Source organism: Aotus nancymaae, unplaced genomic scaffold (assembly GCF_030222135.1).
Source record: "Aotus nancymaae isolate 86718 unplaced genomic scaffold, 86718_ANA_hifiasm-v0.15.2.pri h1tg000062l, whole genome shotgun sequence".
Classification (NCBI taxonomy): Eukaryota; Metazoa; Chordata; class Mammalia; order Primates; family Aotidae; genus Aotus; species Aotus nancymaae.
Window position 1 is genome coordinate 40,180,926 of NW_026988476.1, and position 22,673 is coordinate 40,203,598.

General features: G+C 41.2%; 1 protein-coding gene across 2 annotated transcripts in view; it reads left to right on the plus strand.

Annotated features, from left to right (window-relative positions):
- The first annotated feature begins 18,396 nt into the window (after positions 1 to 18,396).
- Positions 18,397 to 22,673, plus strand: part of AP4E1 (adaptor related protein complex 4 subunit epsilon 1) — a 98,292-nt gene continuing 94,015 nt past the window's right edge. The window contains exons 1-2 of one of the 2 annotated variants that reach the window (XM_012442378.2): positions 18,397 to 18,624; positions 21,448 to 21,519. In XM_012442378.2, coding sequence (XP_012297801.2) covers positions 18,475 to 18,624; positions 21,448 to 21,519 — 222 coding nt within the window. In that variant the 5' untranslated portion in view covers positions 18,397 to 18,474. The remainder of the gene's footprint in view (positions 18,625 to 21,447; positions 21,520 to 22,673) is intronic. The other variant, XM_064365673.1, reaches the window with a different exon arrangement.

A 22,673-nucleotide genomic window follows, 5' to 3' on the forward strand; every position in this document is an offset into this window, starting at 1 on the left:
CCCAAATCCACAGAATATACATTCTTCTCAGCACTGGATTGCACCTACTCTAAAATTGACCACATAATTGGAAATAAATCACTCCTAAGCAAATGCAAAAGAATGGAAATCGTAACAGTCTCTCAGACCACAGAGCAATCAAATTAGAACTCAGTCAGAATTAAGAAACCAACTCAGAACCACACAACTTCATGGAAACCGAACAACCTGCTCCTGAATGTCAACTGGATTAACAATGAAATGAAGGCAGAAATAAAAATGTTCTCTGAAACCAACAAGAATGAAGATACAATGTACCAGAATCTCTCGGACACATTTAAAGCAGTGTCTAGAAGAAAATTTATAGCAATAAATGCCCACCAGAGAAATGAGGAAAGATCTAAAATCGACACCCTATCATCAAAATTGAAAGAGCTAGAGGAACGAGATCAAAAAAACTCAAAAGCTAGCAGAAGACAAGCAATAACTAAGATCAGAGCAGAACTGAAGAAGATAGAGACACAAAAACCCTTCAAATAATCAATAAATCCAGGAGCTGATTTTTTGAAAAGTTCAACAAAATAGACTGCTAGCCAGATTAATAAAAATAAAAAGGGAGAAGAATCAAATAGCTTAAATAAAAAATGAAAAGGGGATATCACCACCAATTCCACAGAAATCCAAACTACCATCAGAGATTCCTACAAACAACTCTATGCACAAACACCAGTAAACCTGGAAGAAATGGATAAATTCCTGGACACTTGCACCCTCCCAAGCCTAAACCAGGAAGAAACTGAAACCTTGAACAGACCAATAACAAGGGCTGTAGTTGAGGCAGCAATTAATAGCCTGCTAACCAAAAAAAGTCCAGGTCCAAACAGTTTCACAGCTGAATTCTACCAGACATACAAAGAGGAGCTGGTACCATTCCTTCTGAAACTATTCCAAACAATCCAAAAAGAGGGAATCCTTCCCAAATCATTTTATGAGGCCAACATCATCCTGATACCAAAACCTGGCAGAGACTCAACAAAAAAAGAAAACTTTAGGCCAATATCCATGATAAACATCGACGTAAAAATCTTCAATAAAATACTGGCAAACTGATTGCAACTGCACATCAAAAAGCTTATCCATCATGATCAAGTAGGCTTCATCCCGGGGATGCAAGGCTGGTTCAACACACTCAAGTCTATAAACGTAACCCACCACATAAACAGAACCAAAGACAAAAACCACATGATTTTCTCAATAGATGCAGAGAAGGCCTTTCACAAAATTCAACAGCCCTTTATGCTAAAAACTCTCAATAAACTAGGTATTGAAGGAACATATCTCAAAATAATAAAAGCTATTTATGACAAACCTACAGCCAATATCATACTGAATGGGCAAAAACTGGAAGCATTCCCTTTGAAATCTGGCACCAAATAAGGATGCCCTCTCTCAACACTCGTATTCAATATAGAATTGGAAGTTCTAGCCAGAGCAATTAAGCAAGAAAAAAAAAAAGGGTATTCAATTAGTAAAGGAGGAAGTCAAATTGTCTCTATTTGCAGACGACATGATTGTATATTTTGAAGACCCTATCATCTCAGCCCAAAATCTCCTTAAACTGATAAGCAACTTCAGCAAGGTCTCAGGGTACAAAATCAATGTGCAGAAATCACAAGCATTTCCATACACCAATAACAGACTAACAGAGAGCCAAATCATGAGTGAACTCCCATTCACAATTGCTACAAAGAGAATAAAATACATAGGAATACAACAAGGGATGTGAAGGACTTCTTCAAGGAGAACTACAAACCACTGCCCAAGGAAATAAGAGAAGACAAAAACAGATGGAGAAACATTGCATGCTCATGGTTAGGAAGAATCAATATTGTGAAAATGGCCATACTGCCCAAAGTAATTTATAGATTCAACGCTACCTCCATTAAGCTACCTATGATCTTCTTCACAGAACTGGAAAAAAACACCTTAAACTTCGTATGGAACCAAAAGAGAGCCCGCATAGCCAAGACAATCCTAAGCAAAAAGAACAAAGGAGAGGCATCATGCTGCCTGATTTCAAACTATACTACAAGGCTACAGTAATCAAAACAGCATGGTACTGGTACCAAAACAGAGATAAGATATAGACCAATGGAACAGAAAAGTGGCCTTGGAGGCAATGCCACACATCTACAACCATCTGATCTTTGACAAACTTGACAAAAAAAAAGCAATGGGGAAAGGATTACCTGTTTAATAAATGATGTTGGGAAAACTGGCTAGCCATGTGCAGAAAGCAGAAACTGGACCCCTTCCTGACACCTTACACTAAAATTAACTCCAGATGGATTAAAGTCTTAAACATAAGACCTAACACCATAAAATCCCTAGAAGAAAACCTAGGCATAACCATTCAGGACACAGACATAGGCAAGGACTTAATGACTAAAACACCAAAAGCATTGGCAACAAAAGCCAAAATAGACAAATGGGACCTAATTAAACTCCAGAGCTTCTGTACAGCAAAAGAAACAATCATTAGAGTGAACCCACAACCAACAGAATGGGAAAAAATTTTTGCCATCTACTCATCTGACAAAGGGCTAGTATCCAGAATCTACAAAGAACCAAAACAGATTTACAAGAAAAAAACAAACAAACGCATCCAAAAGTGGGCGAAGGATATGAACAGACACTTTCCTTTTTTTTTCTATTTTTACGCACATGTTGGTTTTTCAAAAGAAGACATGTATGAAGCCAACAAACATATGAAAAAATGCTCATCATCACTGATTATTAGAGAAATGCAAATCAAAACCACAATGAGATACCACTTCATGCCAGTTAGAATGGCAATCATTAAAAAATCTGGAGACAAAAGATGCTGGAGAGAATGTGGAGAAATAGGAACTTTTACGCTGTTGGTGGGAGTGTAAATTAGTTCAACCATTGTGGAAGACAGTGTGGCGCTTCCTCAAGGACGCAGAAATTCCAGGCCAGGCTCAGTGGCTCATGCCTGTAACCCCAGTACTTTGGGAGACTGAGGCGGGCGTATCATGAGGTCAGATCAAGACCATCCTGGCCAACATGGTGAAACCCTTTCTCTAGTAAAAATACAAAAAATTAGCTGGGTGTGGTGGTGCATACCTGTAATCCCAGGTACTCGGGAGGCTGAGGCAGGAGAATTTCTTGAACACGGGAAGTGGAGACTGCAGTGAGCTGAGATGTGCCACTGCACTTCAGCCTGGTGACAGATTAAGACTCCGTCTCAAAAAAAGAAAAAAAAAGCAATAGAAATTCCATTTGACCCAGTAATCCCATTACTGGGTATATACTCAAAGGATTATAAATTGTTCTACTGGAGTTGATCCAAGATGGCCGATTAGGAGGAAGTCGGGATCGCAGCTCCGAGAGAAGGCGCAGAGGGTGAGTGGACGCCGCATTTACAGACGGATTTTTACTGCCCACAGACCAGGAGATTCACAGGAGGAGGAGCCCCACGGGTCGCCAGCGCCACTGGTCTGACCGGCGCGGCCGCTCGGCCTATGCCCTGGGGCGGGGGGCAGCAGCTTCTTGAGCAGAGCGAGAGAGACTGAGTCCCCTCTAAGCCAGCAAGGGGAGCTGAAGCAGGGAGTCAAGCCAGGAGACTCCTGGGCATGGGCGCACCATGAATCTCAGAGCTACTGTTTCGGCTGACGCAGCGGCTCACAGGGCAGCGGATTTTTACTGCCCACAGACCAGGAGATTCACAGGTGGAGGAGCTCCACGGGTTGCCAGCGCTGCTGGTTGGACTGGTGCGGCCGCTCAGCCTGCACCTGGGGCAGGGAGCAGCAGCTCCTTGTGCAGAGTGAGCGAGACTGGGTCCCCTCTGGGCCAGCAAGGGGAGCTGAGGCAGGGAGTCAAGCCAAGAGATTCCCGGGCAGAGAGGGCGCCACCGGAAACACGGCTGAACCTGGGACGGTCCAGCTCTGTGGAGGAGGAGTGTCCCCCATCAGGAAACACCCTGCAGTTCCCAGGGCAATTTGCAGTAACCAAGACAACCCACCACTACAGAGATTATGTCACTACAGGGGTGGGCCAGCATAGCGGAAGCAGTTCTAACTACACCCATATAAACAGCACTGCAGGGAAGTTCACACGGAAGCTGGGCGGAGCCCACAGCAGCTCAACGAAGCCTCTGCAGGCTGAGTGTGACTAGGCTGCCACCTTGTGGGCAGGGAAAACAGTTGCAAGACAGTGGAAAATCATAAAGCCCTAACTCCCTGGGACAGAACACCTGGGGGGAAGAAAAGGGGGTTTATGAGTTCAGCTACTGCAGACTTAAAATTACCAAAATCAGAAAGACAGCAACTACAAAGTCGATAGGTGGATAAATCCACAAAGATGGGAAGAAACCAGCGCAAAAAGGATGAAAACACCCAAAACCAGAACACCTCTCCTCCTACAAGGGAGCACAACTCCTCACCAGCAAGGGAACAAGACTGGATGGAGAATGAGTGTGATGAAATGACAGAATAAGCTTTCAGAAAGTGGATAATAAGAAACTTCCGTGAGCTAAAAGAACATGTTCTAACCCAATGCAAAGAAACTAAGAACCTTGAAAAAAGACTTGACAAAATGTTAACGAGAATGGACAACTTAGAGAGGAATATGAGCGAATTGATGGAGCTGAAAAACACAACACGAGAACTTCGCAAAGCATGCACAAGTTTCAACAGCCGAATTTACCAAGCAGAAGAAAGGATATCAGAGGTCGAAGATCAACTCAATGAAATAAAAAGAGAAGGTAAGATTAGAGAAAACAGGGTAAAAAGGAATGAACAGAGTCAACAAGAAATATGGGACTATGTGAAAAGACCTAATCTACGTTTGATAGGTGTACCTGAATGTGATGAAGAGAATGCATCCAAGCTGGAAAATACTCTTCAGGATATTATCCAGGAAAACTTCCCCAACCTAGCAAGGCAGGCCAATATTCAAGTCCAGGAAATACAGAGAACACCACAAAGATATTCCTCTAGAAGAGCAACCCAAGGCACATAATCATCAGATTCACCAGGGTTGAAATGAAGGAGAAAATACTAAGGGCAGCCAGAGAGAAAGGTCGGGTTACCCACAAAGGGAAGCCCATCAGACTCATAGCAGATCTCTCAGCAGAAACCCTGCAGGCCAGAAGAGAGTGGGGGCCGATATTCAACATCCTTAAAGAAAAGAACTTTAAACCCAGAATTTCATATCCAGCCAAACTAAGCTTCATAAGTGAAGGAAAAATAAAATCCTTTGTGAACAAGCAAGCACTCAGAGATTTCATCACCACCAGACCAGCTTTACAAGAGCTCCTGAAGGAGGCACTACACATATAAAAGAACAACCAGTACCGGCCACTCCAAAAACGCACGAAATGGTAAAGAGCATCAACACAATGAAGAATCTGCATCAACCAATGGGAAAAACAGCCAGCTAGCATCAAAATGACAGTATCAAATTCACACATAACAATATTAACCCTAAATGTAAACGGACTAAATGCCCCAATCAAAAGACACAGACTGGCAAATTAGATAAAAAGCCAAAACCCATCAGTGTGCTGTATCCAGGAAACCCACCACACATGCAAGGATACACAAAGGCTCAAAATAAAGGGATGGAGGAAGATTTACCAAGCAAATGGAGAGCAAAAAAAAGCAGGAGTTGCAATTCTCATCTCTGATAAAATAGACTTTAAAGCAACAAAGATCAAAAGAGACAAAGAAGGACATTACATAATGGTAAAAGGATCAATGCAACAAGAAGAGCTAATGATCCTAAATATATATGCACCTAATACAGGAGCACCCAGATACATAAGGCAAGTTCTTAAAGACTTACAAAGAGACCTAGACTCCCACACAATAATAGTGGGAGACTTCAACACACCATTGTCAATATTAGACAGATCAATGAGACAGAAAATTAACAAGGATATCCAGGACTTGAACTCAGACCTGGACCAAGCAAACCTAATAGACATTTACAGAACTCTCCACCCCAAATCCACAGAATATACATTCTTCTCAGCACCACATCACACCTACTCTAAAATTGACCACATAATTGGAAGTAAATCACTCCTAAGCAAATGCAAAAGAACGGAAACCATAACAAACAGTCTCTCAGACCACAGTGCAATCAAGTTAGAACTCAGAATTCAGAAGCCAACCCAGAACCGCACAGCCTCATGGAAATTGAACAACTTTCTCCTGAATGTTGACTGGATAAACACTGAAATGAAGGCAGAAATAAAGATGTTCTTCAAAACCAACGAGAACGAAGACACCACATACCAGAATCTCTGGGACACATTTAAAGCAGTCTCTAGAGGAAAATATATAGCAGTAAGAGCCCACGTGAGAAGAAAGGAGAGATCTAAAATTGACACCCTATCATCAAAATTGAAAGAGCTAGAGGAGCAAGATCAAAAAAACTCAAAACCTAGCAGAAGACAAGAAATAACTAAGATCAAAGCAGAATTGAAGGAGATAGAGACACGAAAAACCCTTCAAAAAATCAATAAATCCAGGAGCTGGTTTTTTGAAAAGATCAACAAAATAGACAGACCACTAGCCAGACTAATAAAAAAGAAAAGAGAGAGTAACCAAATAGATGCAATAAAAATTGATAAAGGGGATATCACCACAGATTACACAGAAATTCAAACCATCATCAGAGATTATTACAAACAACTCTATGCACATAAACTAGAAAACCTGGAAGAAATGGATAAATTCCTGGACAGTAGCCTCCTCCCATGCCTAAACCAGGAAGAAGTCGAAACCCTGAATAGACCAATAACAAGGTCTGAAGTCGAGGCAGCAATTAAGAACCTACGACCCAGAAAAGGCCCAGGTCCAGATGGGTTCACAGCCGAATTCTACCAGACATACAAAGAGGAACTGGTGCCATTCCTACTGAAACTATTCCAAATAATCCAAAAGGAGGGAGTCCTTCCCAAATCATTTTATGAGACCAACATCATCCTGGTACCAAAACCTGGCAGAGACTCAACAAGAAAAGAAAACTACAGGCCAATAACCATGATGAACATAGATGCAAAAATCTTCAATAAAATACCGGCAAGCCGATTGCAACAGCACATCAAAAAGCTTATCCACCATGATCAAGTAGGATTCATCCCGGGGATGCAAGGCTGGTTCAATATACGCAAGTCTATAAATGTAATTCACCATATAAACAGAACCAAAGACAAAAACCACATGATTATCTCAATTGATGCAGAGAAGGCCTTCGACAAAATTCAACAGCCCTTTATGCTAAAAACTCTCAAGAAACTAGGTATCGACGAACGTACCTCAAAATGATAAAAGCTATTTATGACAAATCGACACCCAATGTCATACTGAATGGGCAAAGGCTGGAAGCATTCCCTTTGAAATCGGGCACTAGACAAGGATGCCCTCTCTCACCACTCCTATTCAATATAGTACTGGAAGTTCTAGCCAGAGCAATCAGGCAAGAAAAAGAAATAAAGGGTGTTCAGTTGGGAAAGGAAGAAGTCAAATTGTCTCTATTTGCAGACAACATGATTGTATATCTAGAAGACCCTATCATCTCAGCCCAAAATCTCCTGAAACTGATGGGCAACTTCAGCAAAGTCTCAGGATACAAAATCAGTGTGCAAAAATCATAAGCATTCCTATACACCAATAACAGACTTAAAGAGAGCCAAATCAAGAGCGAACTGCCATTCACAATTGCTACAAAGAGAGTAAAATACCTCGGAATACAACTAACAAGGAACGTAAAGGACCTCTTCAAGGAGAACTACAAACCACTGCTCAACGAAATAAGAGAGGACACAAACAGATGGAGAAACATTCCATGTTCATGGTTAGGAAGAATTAATATCGTGAAAATGGCCATACTGCCCAAAGTAATTTACAGATTCAACTCTATCCCCATCAAGCTACCAATGACCTTCTTCACAGAACTGGAAAAAAACCACCTTAAACTTCATATGGAACCAAAAGAGAGCCCGCATAGCCAAGTCAATTCTAAGCAAAAAGAACAAAGTGGGAGGCATCACACTACCGGACATCAAACTATACTACAAGGCTACAGTAATCAAAACAGCATGGTACTGGTACCAAAACAGAGATGTGGACCAATGGAACAGAACAGAGGCGTCGGAGGCGACACAGCATATCTACAACCACCCGATCTTTGACAAACCTGATAGAGGCAGGCAATGGGGAAAGGATTCCCTGTTCAATAAGTGGTGTTGGGAAAACTGGCTAGCCATATGCAGAAAGCAGAAACTCGACCCCTTCCTGACACCTTACACTAAAATTGACTCCAGATGGATTGAAGACTTAAACATAAGACCTAACACCATAAAAACACTAGAAGGAAACCTAGGCAAAACCATTCAGGACATAGGCGTAGGCAAGGACTTTATGGCCAAAACACCAAAAGCATTGGCAACAAAAGCCAAAATAGACAAATGGGATCTAATCAAACTCCACAGCTTCTGCACAGCAAAAGAAATAGTCAATAGAGTGAATCGGCAACCAACAGAATGGGAAAAAATTTTTGCAGCCTACCCGTCTGACAAAGGGCTGATATCCAGAATTTACAACGAGCTAAAAAAGATTTACAAGAAGAAAACAAACAAGCCCATTCAAAAATGGGCGAAGGATATGAACAGATACTTTACAAAAGAAGACATACATGAGGCCAACAAACATATGAAAAAATGTTCATCATCATTGGTCATTAGAGAAATGCAAATCAAAACTACATTGAGATACCATCTCATGCCAGTTAGAATGGCGATCATTAAAAAATCTGGAGACAACAGATGCTGGAGAGGATGTGGAGAAATAGGAGTGCTTTTACACTGTTGGTGGGAGTGTGAATTGGTTCAACCATTGTGGAAAACAGTGTGGCGATTCCTCAAGGACCTAGAAATGGAAATTCCATTTGACCCAGCAATCCCATTGCTGGGCATACATCCAAAGGATTATAGATCGTTCTACTATAAGGACACATGCACACGAATGTTCATTGCAGCACAGTTTACAATAGCAAAGACCTGGAACCAACCCAAATGCCCATCGATGATAGACTGGACAGGAAAAATGTGGCACATATACACCATGGAATATTATGCAGCCATTAAAAATGAGGAGTTCGCGTCCTTTGTAGAGACATGGATGAACCTGGAAACCATCATTCTCAGCAAACTGACACAAGAACACAAAATCAAACACCACATGTTCTCACTCACAGGCGGGTGTTGAACAAGGAGAACACATGGACACAGGGAGGGGAGCACAATACACGGGGGTCTGTTGGTGGGGAGTAGGGGGGACAATGGGGGGGTGGGGAGTTGGGGGAGGGATAGCATGGGGAGAAATGCCAGATATAGGTGAAGGGGAGGAAGGCAGCAAATCACACTGCCACGTATGCACCTATGCAACAACCTTGCATGTTTTTCACATGTACTCCAAAACCTAAAATGCAAAAAAAAAAAAAAAAAAAGGAATCCTTGTGCAGCCTGGATTCACCTGGATTCACCTGGATTCAGTGGGCACCAGTTTTCAGTCTTCTCAGGGCCCTCATCTAACCTGTAGGCATTGCTTTCATTAAACCCTTTCTCAAAGTCAAATTTGTTTCCCAAGTATTTTCTTTACTAATCACCACTCCTTTACATCCCTTTAATTGTATATGCAATTTGAACCCATTTATCTGGCTTTCTTATTACATGTACCTTAAGGGCAAGAGTGGTTTATCTGTTTTGTATGTCAACTTTACTCGGGGCCCTACCTCAAATTTTGTTAATCGGAACCTCTAAGGAAATAGAGTGCATAGTGTCCAAGTCTAATAAAAGAACTCTTACTTGGTGCAAAAAAAAAAAACCAATCTGTCTCTAAATTCTGTTTCTACTGGCTCCCTATTAGAAAACCGACACACTATCATCTTTAAAGACTGGAACATTATCATCCATAGAAGACTGTAATGGTTGGGCGCAGTGGCTCACGCCTGTAATCCCAGCACTTTGGGAGGCCAGAGGTGGGTAGATCACCTGAGGTCAGGAGTTCGAGACCAGCCTGCCAACATGGGGAAACCCCATCTCTACTAAAAATACAAAATTGCAGGCATGTGGTAGCATATGCCTGTAATCCCAGTTCCTTGTGAGGCTGAGACAGGAAAATTGCTTGAGCCTGGGAGGTGGAGGTTGCAGTGAGCCGAGATCGCACCATTGCACTCCAGCCTGGGCAACAAGAGTGAAATTTTGTCTTAAAAAAAAAAAAAAAGAAAACGACTGTAAAAACCAAGTCTCACAGCCCAAATGCCTCTTCAATCTAAACCAAGCTTGTCCAGCCTGAGGCCCAGGATGGCTTTAAATGCGGCAAAACACAATTCTTTAAACCTTCTTAAAACATAATGGAACTCTTTTTGTGATTTTTTTTTTTTTAAAGCTCACCAGCTATCATTAATGCTAGTGCATTTTATGTGTGACTCAAGACAATTCTTCTTCTTCCAATGTGGCCCAGGGAAGTCAAAAGATTAGACACTCCTGCCTAAACCATCCACCGCTATACTACCAAAGTACTATTTTTAAAATGCAAATCTCATCATATTAAAAACATTCTATGACAACATTCATTATAAAGTGTCAAAATTTTCATCCTCATCTGTCATAACCTCCTACTCTGCTCTAGCCAGCACAGAATACTTAATAGTATTCACGACCTATTTCTAAAACACTAACATTCTTTCTTTAACCAATATTACCCTCCACTCCCTCAATCTGTTTTTACTATTTTTTCCTAAGTCTCCCCAAACTCTTCAAGTAGAACAATCTGCTTCTTTCTAACAGTATTTTATACATACCTTTATATACAAAACATAAATTGTTGCATTGTAGTTATTTATTATTGTGAATCTCTTGGGGGAAGGCACTATATCTTAATTTTTTGTTCTCCTGTACATATGTGCTAATAAGTAGGTTCCCAGTAAATGTTTGTCAAATGGATAAAAGGATATAGCGACCTTTATTAATGAAATATACTGAGGAAACTGTATTAATGGAACTGGCATAGTGATGAAAGAATACAAGGAACAAGAAAGCATCAGAGGACAAGATAAAGACAAATTGATACATGGCTTATTTGTGCTAGCCTGAAACAATAATGGAAATAAGATTTACTAAAAAACATAACCAATATTAACACAGAACTGATAACAGTAAATATGTTCCAAATTAATCAAAGGAGATGGAGATTAAGGAGGTTTTGAATCACTGAGTTTTATCAACTGTGCTGGTCAAGTCAATTTATGGCATTATTAGATTAAGAAACGTACTCATTAAAGCCCATGGCTTTTAATTTTATTACCTCAAATTCCAGTGCTTAAATACAGACATGCCTTTCTGTCTAGACAACTATCCATGATTGATTACACAAATTGCTTGTGGATCATTCAGGCCCTCAATCTGTTTATCCTCCTGGAGTGATGTCAATTAGGTAACCTGAGGTTATGAAAACAGCACTAACCCAGGAATTAAGCAAACTGGGATTTTTATCTTGGGCTGAGGAACTAATAACTCTGCTTCTTTTTCCAAGTCTCTTTCCCTCTTCAAAAGAGAACTTTTCAATAAACAAGACTGATGGACTGCTAGCTAGATTAACAAGGAAAAAAGAAAGAGAAGACCCAAATAAGCGCAATCAAAAACAAGAAAGGTGACATTACAGTGGATCCCATGGAAATACAAAAGATCCTCAGAGACTGTTAGGAACACTTCCATGCATATAAACTGGAAAATCTAGAGGAAATGGATAAATTCCTGGAAACACACAGCCTCTCAAGACTGTATCAGGAAGAAATCAAAACTCTCAATGGACTAATATCAAGCTCCAAAACTGAATCAGCAATTTAAAAACCTATCAACCAAAAAGAGTCCTGGACCATGCGGCATTACAGCCAAATTCTATCAGATATACAAGAAGAGTTGGTCCAATCCTAACGAAACTTACCAAAAAATTAAGGAGAAAAGAATCCTCCCTAACACACTTTCTACAAAACAAGCAACACTCTGATAAAATCTGTCAAAGACACAACCAAAAAAAAGAGAAAACTACAGGCCAATATTCCTGATGAACATAGAACAAAAATCTTCAACAAAATACTAGCAAATCGAATCTAGTAGCATATCAAAAAGTTAATTCAACACAATCAACTGGGCTTTATTTTTGGGATACAGGGCTGATTCAACATATGCAAACCAATAAATGTAATTCACCACATAAACAGAATTAAAAACAAAAACCATATGATCGTCTCAAATGACACAGAAAAAGCTTCCAATAGAATCCCACATCTCTTCACGATATAAACATCAACACACTAGGCTTTGACATAGTTTGGAACATATCTCAAAATAATAAGAGCCAATCTATGACAAACCCAAAGCCAACATCATACTCAACAGGCAAAGGCTGGAAGCATTCCACTTAAGAAAAGAATGCTACACACATACTCACCAGACCTATAGTACTGAAGTTCTGGCCAGAGCGATCAGGCAAGACAAAGATAAAAATGTATCCAAATAGGAAAAGAAGTCAAATTATCAGTCTTCACTGATGATGATTATATATATGTAGAAATAACCTTAAAGACTCTACCAAAAGGCTCCCAGAACTGACAAACAACGTCAGTAAAGTTTCAGGATACAAAATCAATGTACAAAATTCAGTAACATTTAATATATACCAATAACATTCAAGGAGACAGCCAAATTAAAAATGCAATCCTATTGATAATAGCCACACTCACATAAAAAAAATACTTAGGAATACATCTAACCAAGGAGATAAAAGATCTCTACAAGGAGAACTACCAAACACTGCTGAAAGAAATCACAGACAACAAAAACAAATGGAAAAACATTGCACGCTTATGAACTGGAAGAATCAATATCATTAAAATGGCTACAATGCCCAAAGCAATATGCAGATTCATAACAATTCCTTATCAAACTACCAATGTCATTTTTCACAAAAGCAGAAAAAACAATTCTAAAATTCATATGGAACCAAAAAAGAGCCCAAATACCCAAAGCCATCCTAAACAAAAAGAACAAAGCCAGAAGTACCACATTATTCAACTTCAAACTGTACTACAAGGTTATGGTAAACAAAACAGCATGGTACCTGATATGAAAACAATCACACACCAATAGAACAGGATACAGAACCCAAAACTAAACCCACTGCAACCATCTGATTTTCAACAAAGTCAACAATAACAGGCAATGGCTAAAGGACTGTCTATTCAATAAATGACTGTTGGGATAACTAGCTAGCCACATGCAGAAGAATGAAACTAGACCCCTTTATCTTTCACCATATACAAAAATTAACTAAAGGAATAAAGACTTAAAAGTAAGATTCTCAAATCTATAATCTTAGAAAAAAATCTAGGAAATACCATTCTGGACATCAGCCTTGGCAAAGAATTTATAACTAAGTCCCCAAAAACAACCACAATAAAAGCAAAAATAGACAGGTGGGACTTAATTAAACTAATGAGCTTCTATACTGCTAAAGAAACTAACTAACAGAGTAAACAGACAACCTACAGAATGGGAGAAAATATTCACAAATTATGCATCCAACAAGGGTCTCATATCCAGAATCTATAAGGAATTTAACCAAACAAGCAAAAAACAAATAACTCCATTAAAAAAAGGGCAGGCTGCTTTGTCTATGAAGTAGCCATTTCTTTGTTTTTTTAATTCTCTAATAAACTTGCTTTCACTAAAAAAATAAATAAATAAATAAATAAATTGTTCTACTATAAAGACAAATGCACACATACGTTCGTAGCGGCACTGTTTACAATAGCAAAGACCTGGAACCAACCCAAATGCCCATCGAAGATAGACTGGACAAGGAAAATGTGGCACATATACACCATGGAATACTATGCAGCCATAAAAATGATGAGTTTGTGTCCTTTGTAGGGACACAGATGAATCTGGAAACCATCATTCTCAGCAAACTGACACAAGAACAGAAAATCAAACACCGCATGTTCTCACTCATAGGCAGGTGTTGAACAATAAGAACACACGGACACAGGGAGGGGAGCATCACACATTGCGGTCTGTTTGTGGGGGGGCCAAGGGAAGGAGAGTGGGAGCAGTGGGGAGGTAGGGGAGGGATAACATGGGGAGAAATGCCAGATGTAGGTGATGGGGGGATGGAGGCAGCAAACCACATTGCCATGTGTAGCTATGCAACAATCCTGCATGATCTGTACATGTACCCCAGAAGCTAAAGTACAATTAAAAAAAAAAGTTGGTTCAGCTTTCAAGTCAAACAATGATACAAGTACTTAAATATCTTACCTCAGCTATGCATCAGGATTTATGAGTTTATACTTTATGAGGTTGTACTCTATGAGTACTTCCCATTTTGTCACAAAAAAAATTTTTTTAAAAGTGCACTCAAGGATTGAGATTTAATAAAATTAAGAATTCTTACTGCTTCATTAAGGATATTCTTTTATTTTTATTTTTAGTTTTTTTATTTTTATTTTTTAACTTTTTTCATTTTCATGATAACTTCACTGCTACATAAAGGATATTCTTAGGTGACACTGGCTTTAAAAAAAATGTCAGTATATTGTTATATCAGGATAAACTACAAGATTTAAAGAAGTGGTTCAATACATTATTTCAGCACCACTTATGTTTCTTGTCAAGATTTATGTAAAAGAAGATCTTCAAGAATTAGTTGCTGCTTACATTGGATGGATATAAGCAAAGCAGCAAGTCCAGCTACATGTATAATTATGTCCATTTTAAAGGAATTATAACTCTGAAGAAGAGACATTAGTCTTTGTGTTTGCAACTAAACTGCTTTTTTTTTTTTTTTTTTTTTTGAGACAGAGTCTTACTCTGTTGTCCAAGTTGGAGTGCTGTGGCACCATCTCAACTCACTGTAACCTCTGCCTCTCAGGTACAAGTGATTCTCCAGCCTCAGCCTCCCAAATAGCTGGGATTACAGGCATGCACCATCACACCTAGCTAATTTTTTTTGTATTTTTAGTAGAGACAGGGTTTCACCAGTTGGCCAGGTTAGTCTCAAGCTCCTGATCTCAAGTGATCTGCCTTGGCCTCCCAAAACAGTGGGATTACAGGCGTGAGCCACCACGCCTGGTCTCCAACTAAATTACTAATTTAGTGAGAGTTACTGCATCTTTGGAAAGTAGTATTCCCATGATCTCTGTTACTGATTATCATCTAGCAGGCATTTTGGTAAACGAACAAGGCTTTATTAGACTTTTAGGTATCGCATGTCCTTCTCCAAAGAATGCAATATAATAATTTCACATATAAAAATCTACTGAAGTAAGATGCTTCAGATTTTTCATTCCTACTTTGAAGACAGTAATACAAAAGCTTTGGCTTTTATAAAGCATGTCACGTCTATGTTGAAAATATTCAATTCCTTTTCTTTTAAATTGTGACTGGTCTGAAAACAGTGCCTCAACTTGACTGGCACCATAATAGTATTTGAAAATGTTCTGTTGAATGAGATAAAATAAGGCAAGTTATTAATATCTCTAACGCCAAGGGAAAGAAAAAATGCTTTTGTTGTACTTTCCTTTGTTATTTATAGTTTCAACTAGATTTCTCCCTTTGCCTGAGTCAGCGAATTCTGATACTAATGTCAGCATCATATTTTTCAGCATCTTTACATGTGGGAAGGTTAGAAAGCGAATCTTCTAGTCTCCCCTCCTTTTTTAAAATTATTATTTTATTTTTTATTTTTTCCTATATTCAGTGTCATAGTCTCTCCTTTTTAAGCCTAAAAATTAAAAAAAAACTATATATAAAACAAAAGTTAAAGATCAAGTATTAAATTCCTGTTTTTTTTTTTTCTTTTTTTTCGGGGGAGAGATAGAGTCTTGCTCTGTCACCCAGGCTGGAGTGCAGTGGCTGATCTCGGCTCACTGCAACCTCTGCCTCTTAGGTTCAAGCAATTCTCCTGCCTCAGCCTCTGGAGTAGCTGTGACTACAGGCGCCCGCCACCATGCTTGGCTAATTTTTTGTATTTCACCATGTTGGCCAGGCTAGTCTGAAACTCAGATTGCTCAAGCAATCTGCCTGCCTCGGCCTCCCAAAGTGCTAGAATTACAGGCATAAATCACCACACCTGGCTGATAAAATATTAAATTATAAAGAGTATCCCTTTCTTGCTGGGCATAGTGGCTAATGGTTGTAATCCCAGCACTTTGGGAGGCTGAGGTGGGCGGATCACCTGAGGTGAGGAGTTTGAGACTAGCCTGGCCAAAACGGTGAAACCCCTTTTCCACTAAAAATATAAAAATTAGCTGGGCATGGTGGTGCGCACCTGCAGTTCCAGCTACTCAGAAGGCTGAGGCACAAAGAATTGCTGGAACCAGGGAGGAGGAGGCGGCAGTGAGCAGAGAGCTCGCCAACTGCACTCCAGCATGGGTGACAGAGGGAGACTCTGTCTCAAATAAATAAATAAATAAATAAATAAAGTATCCCTTTTGGATAGAGTTTAAATATTTTAAAATGTTCTCAATAAATTAAAAAATACTCTTGCAAGACAAGCCAAGAAACTTTTTTCTTATGTTCCCATATAGGTATTCGAACAACTTCAGGATTTCAAAAAAAAACCTCATTTATTAGGTGACACGGAGGTTACAGCTTTTAAGTGTAGCTGGTGGGCTCGTTCAGGTTCTGGACTTTGTGGGGCAAAATAATTTGAGAGCGAGTCCAAAGAAGAAGCAAGCAAGAGACTTTACTGCAAAGCTACAGTACATCCTGACAGCGGATCAGAGCAGGCTGCTGAAAGGTGAGACAGCATGCAGTGACACTGGGAAACTTCCTTTATAGGAGTCTCACATGATCATTCATTAAGTGGGGAGACGAGGTGTTGCTATTAAATATGTTCTCAGTGGTTTTCTGGCACCATGTGCGCTGTGGTTTTACATGCTAGTATAGACACTGCATGTCTTACTGATATCTTAAATCTTCACCTAACGGTGTGTTTTTTACTATTACAATGAGTATAATTCAGCCCAGGGACACTGATCATGGGTTTCTCGCTTGTGAGAATTTGGGGATTTTCGTTTCTGCTCTTCTACTCCTTTGCTGAAAGGTTTTCTACCCAGGAGCCTGGGAAATGGTCTGTGCACTTTGTGCTGCTTTGTTCTATTTATCAAATTTGTTCCCCTTGAAGGGAGGCTATGACCACCTATCTAACTTACGCCCTAAGAACACACTAGGAGTACTGAGGTCAAACTGCGCACATTTATGCCCTAAACCTACCTTAGAAAATTCTAGAAAACACAAGAATAGTCCAGCATACATGTCACCAGCTAGTCAACTGCCATCTAACCTCTTGAGAACTCTGTACACTTCCAACAGAATGAGGGTGAAAATGGCAAATAACACGTAAGAAACGTTATCAGTATTGTTTTGACTTTGTGAATTCCCTAGAGGGTCTCAGGGACCCTCAGAGGTCACGAGACCACATTTTGAGAACCACTGTACCAGATTCTGTTCTACGTAAAAGCTGGGCAATAACTATGAATAAGATACTCTATGGGGAACTGTTTACGTAGTGGCAACTGTGATTGTTCCAAAGTGGAAAAGAACTGAGCGCTGTGAGAGGGTGAGACGTGGAGACCCGTCCTTGCCTGCCGGGGCAGGGAAGTCGGCCCCAGGACTTTCAACTGAGACCTGCTGAGGAGGAGTCGGCAAAGGTGGCCGCTGACCACTCGCCCCGTCCGCCTCTCCAAATCCCAGGAGAAGATGGGCAGACGGGAAGCGATAGTGGCCGCGAGTCCTCGGCCCGCGGCGGGCTCTGAACCTGGCACGCCTAACCCTCAGGACAGCCGCCCTGTCACTCAACACCTTGGGTGTCCCAACAGTCGCCAGAGCAGGAGCCTCGTGCGGCGCCGGGGACCCGCGTGAAACAGCCTGTGGGAGGCGGGCGGGTGGCGCGCGGTCCGGGGACAGTGAGGGGCGGCTGAGGGGACAGGGACGTCCCAAAAAAGGCGCGGCCAGGGAGACGCAACTCCTGACGGGGTCTTGGGCAACGCGGAGGCGGCTAGCGGGAAAGCGAGATCCTGGGAGGCAATGCTTAACAGGGCCAGGCACCTGGCGGCTTCCTCAAGTGGACTCACAGTTGTGGGGGATCCTGGAGCCGCTGCTCCTTCGCGAGAAATGAGGTCCACTTCCGCGCGCAATCTCGGGCGAGCGGCCTTTTCCGTCCCTGCGGTCTCTTGCGCCCTCTGGTGGCTCCTCGCGAGAACGACACTGGGCTTGTTCATGCAGGACGCAAATAAAGATTTCTTATTCAAAAAACAGGAAGTGCCTACGGAGGCCGGGCTGGCAGCGGCGTCCGGACATGAAGCCGGGCTGCTACGGCATCGCGGGCGGCGGTGGCGATGAGCGACATAGTGGAGAAGACGCTGACCGCGCTGCCGGGACTCTTCCTGCAGAACCAGCCCGGTGGTGGGCCCTCGGCCGCCAAGGCGTCCTTCTCCTCGCGGCTGGGCAGCCTCGTCCGCGGTATCACCGCCCTCACCTCCAAGCACGTAGGTGCCTGCCGGCCGGGGAACTCAGGGACGTTGGAGTGAGGCCCCCGCGCCAGGAGGCCCTGGCTGGGCGGCGAGACTCCAGGACCTCCGGGGTCAGCCCTCCGGCGGGGTTCAGGGACTGCTGTGTCGGTTCGTCCTTTCTTCTGTCTGGAAGCTTCACTTTCCTGCTGGGATTGACAGCAGGGAGGCCGAGTTTCCACAGTTGGCTCTGATACTGACTCTTTGATCTGAGGCAGATCTCTGCAACCTCTGATCCTCCCTGTATTTTCTCAGCGTTGGCGTGGAAAAGTACTGATACATAATTCATAAAATTCATAGGTTTTTTTCCCGAGGATTGGGTGAGATGACAAGCGTTTGAAAATACCCAGTGCTAAGGTGTCAGACGTTATTTAGCATCCACAAAGTTTTTTTCCTCTTCTCAATTTCCTTCTCTACCCCTGTCCCTTCAACTGAACAACAGTTCAGATGTCACATACCTGAACAGATCCTGCCATCTGCTCTTCCTGTTGAATATCTTTGGGGAGCTTGAGGTTCTTGGGTTAGAACACGTGTTGGGCAAAGAAAAAGCGTTATGGTCCCAAAATGTAAAATTTGCTAAGTCTCTGCCTCAAATGTGCTTTGAGCAGTTATAAAAGTTCTTAAGCTCTCACAGGCTTTAAAATTTTTTTTATTTAGTGACTGAGTCTTGCTCTGTCTCCCAGGCTGGAGCGCAATGGCACGATCTGGACTCAGTGGAGCCTCCGCCTCCCGGGTTCAAGCGATTCTTCTGCCTCAGCCTCCCAAGTAGCTGGGATTACAGGCGCGTGCCACTGCGCCTAGCTAATATTCGTATTTTTAGTAGATACGGGGTTTCACCACGTTGGCCAGGCTGGTCTCGAACTCCAGATCTCAAGTGATCTGACCGCTTCGGCCTCCCAAAGTGCTGAGATTACAGGCATGAACCATAGTGCCACACCCTCTTAGGCGCTTGATGATTGCATGGATTTTGTAGTATACAGATTGACACCTTCAAGTTTATATCTTAAAAAGAGCACATGTTAATGTCATTATTTGTTCAACAGATGTTTATGGAACAAGGTTATGTGCTAGACACAGGAAAATAGGATTAAACACATTCCCTTTTCCCAAGAAATTGGTCATTGGTTTTGGGCTTAAGACAAGTATAAGCATGACTACAATGCGATATAAATGCGAAAAGAGAAGGAAAGACAGAAAAGAAAGTGCTCTGAAGGTTAAAAAAAAATCGTTTTTTTGGCAGCTCAAATAAGATGATGCTATCCAGAGAGAACCTGCTTCACATTCCAGAATCATTATTTTGTGGGCTTTTTTTTTTTTTGAGACGGGATTTTGCTCTTGTCCCCCAGGCTGGAGTGCAGTGGCATGATCTCAGTTCACTGCAACTTCCGTCTCCCGGATTCAAGCGATGGTCCTGCCTCAGCCTCCTGAGTAGCTGGGATTACAGGTGCACACCATGGGGTTTCACCATGTTGGCCAGGCTGATCTCCAATTCCTGACCTCAGGTGATCCACCCGCCTTGGTCTCCCAAAGTGCTGGGATTACAGTTGTGAGCCACAGCCCCCGGCCAATGTTGTTTTTCTTAAGGTTTTTGTCCTTTGCTAATTTTTATGGGATGCTCAATAAATTTTTTAAAAAGTTATTTTTGGTCTTAAATAGCATTTTGAAACTGTAGATAGGGATCCATGTGGATCAGTATTTCATTAATGACTTTTAAATAGCCTCCTGATGAACATATAATTTAGAGTGTAATTTAAAGGTAGCGTGATAGTAGCCAAAAAAAAAAAAAAAAAAAGGGACCAATTTTTTAAGTGCTTAGGGAGGTAACATACAATGCAGACAGTAGAAGTGACCACATTGGTATGTGTCTGAGATACGAAGTGATGGAAAGGATTTGGGGAATGAGGAAAAGACAGGGAAGAAGAATGTAGTTTAAGGGAAAAAGTCCGATTTCTCTTTCTGCTTTCTTACCCTATTTTTCGATTCCATGAAGACTTTACTTCTAAGGGGAATATGTGAGATGAGACTCTTTTCTTGGGCCAATACATGGAGAATTTCTACTCTCTTTCCACCTTTAATTTAATTTGTTTTTTGAGATGATGTCTTGCCAGGCTGGAGTGTAGTGGTACAATCTCGGCTCACTGCAACTTTCACCTCCCTGGTTCAAGAGATTCTCCTGCCCCTGCCTCAGCCTCCCGAGTAGCTGGGATTATAGGCTGCCCAGCTAATGTTTGTATTTTTTAGTAGAGACGGGGTTTTGCCATGTTGGCCAGACTGGTCTCAAACTCCTGACCTACCTCAAGTGATCCAACCCCCTCAGCCTCCCAAAGTGCTGGGATTACAAGCATGAGCCTCCAGGCCCGGCCTCCACCTTTATTTTTATTTATTTATTTTTAAAAGATGGGGTCTCACCATGTTGGTCAAGTGGTCTTGAACTCCCAACCTCAGGTGATCCGCCCGCCTTGGCCTCTAAAGTGCTTGGATTACAGGCTTGAGTCACTATGCCCGGCCTCACCTTTATTTTTTAAAAACCTATTTTCTGCCATTCTGCCATTAAGGGGAAGTAACTGAGTAAAGAAAAGAGGAAGGGTGGGTTAGCCTGGAAATATTTATTCTCTTCAGGGACAGTTCTGAGGTTTGGAGAAATGCCTTTAGATTGTAAGTGTGTAATATTTATAACTCTCCTTTAAAATAATGTTTCTTTTTAATTAAAAGTATTGTAAATTATATTTTTCCCTTTAGATAAATGCTGTTACAGTTTTAAAAGACAGTTAATCAAGCATTTAAATATTTTCACTTTCCCAGGAAGAAGAAAAATTAATCCAGCAGGAACTGAGTAGTCTGAAAGCGACTGTTTCTGCTCCTACTACAACACTGGTAGGTTTGCATAGTCAGTGCCAACACATTTGAATTTGAAATCTAGTCTACTGTGGACTCAATAGTGGCATCTAACTGATGATCGGTTGCTAAAATTTAATTTATCACAGTCAAAATGAATTATAGACGGTAGCAACTCAGATGTTAACTGTAGCCTTTTATTGTTGACTGGTTTGCACCAGAACAAGGTTTGCCTGTGTCAAGTCAGAGTTAATGTGATGATGATTACATAAATGTGGAGATACTCTTGGGACTCTAGTGCTGAGCTGATGCTTTTAATGTTATACACTTGGAAAAGGTTGGGCTATCAACATATTTTCAGACCTGAATTGATATATTGTAGATATATCTAATTTTATTATTTAAGACCTAGTTGTTTTTAAACTTTGTTCTATATAATTTGATTTTTCAAACAATATTCAGCAATTGTTTAATGAATAGTCATTCATTATTATGCAGGACACTGTGGGGCTGTCCCAGCATAGTTCGATTAAGACCCAGTTTGATTATTATTGTTATTTTTTTGAGAGAGAATCTTGCTCTGTTGCCCAGGCTGGAGTGCAGTCACCACTGCACTCTGCCTCCTGGGTTCAAGAGATTCTCATGCCTCAGCCTGCCGAGTAACTGGGACTACAGGTGCCTACCACCACACCTGGTTAGTTTTTGTATTTTTAGTAGAGTTGAGGTTTCACCATGTGGAGCTGGTTGGTCTTAAACTCCTGACCTCAAGTGACCCACCCACCTCCCAAATCAAAGTGCTAGGATTACAGGCATGAGCCACTATGCCTGACCTGATTTTTTTTTTTAAATGAGATTTTGTTCCAAGCAACATTTCTTCAGCAAATATTTGGTGAGTGCCTTCTGTATACAAGCCACTGTGGGAATGTTTTTCCTCCTAGCTAGTGAAATATCAGGGTGATCATTTTACATACGTACATGATCGAGAATTTGAATAACACTTGTAAAGTCTGAGAGAATGAATATATTTTTGTTCGTGGTCATAATAATGGTATGTGGCAAATAAAGCTCAAAACATAATCTGATATATCCTTGTGCATATATGTACATGTATGTTTGTGTGTATACACCTATGTGTGTCTGTGTGGCTATGTATAAAATCATTATGCTTCTAGCATATTATTCTAGATAGAGAC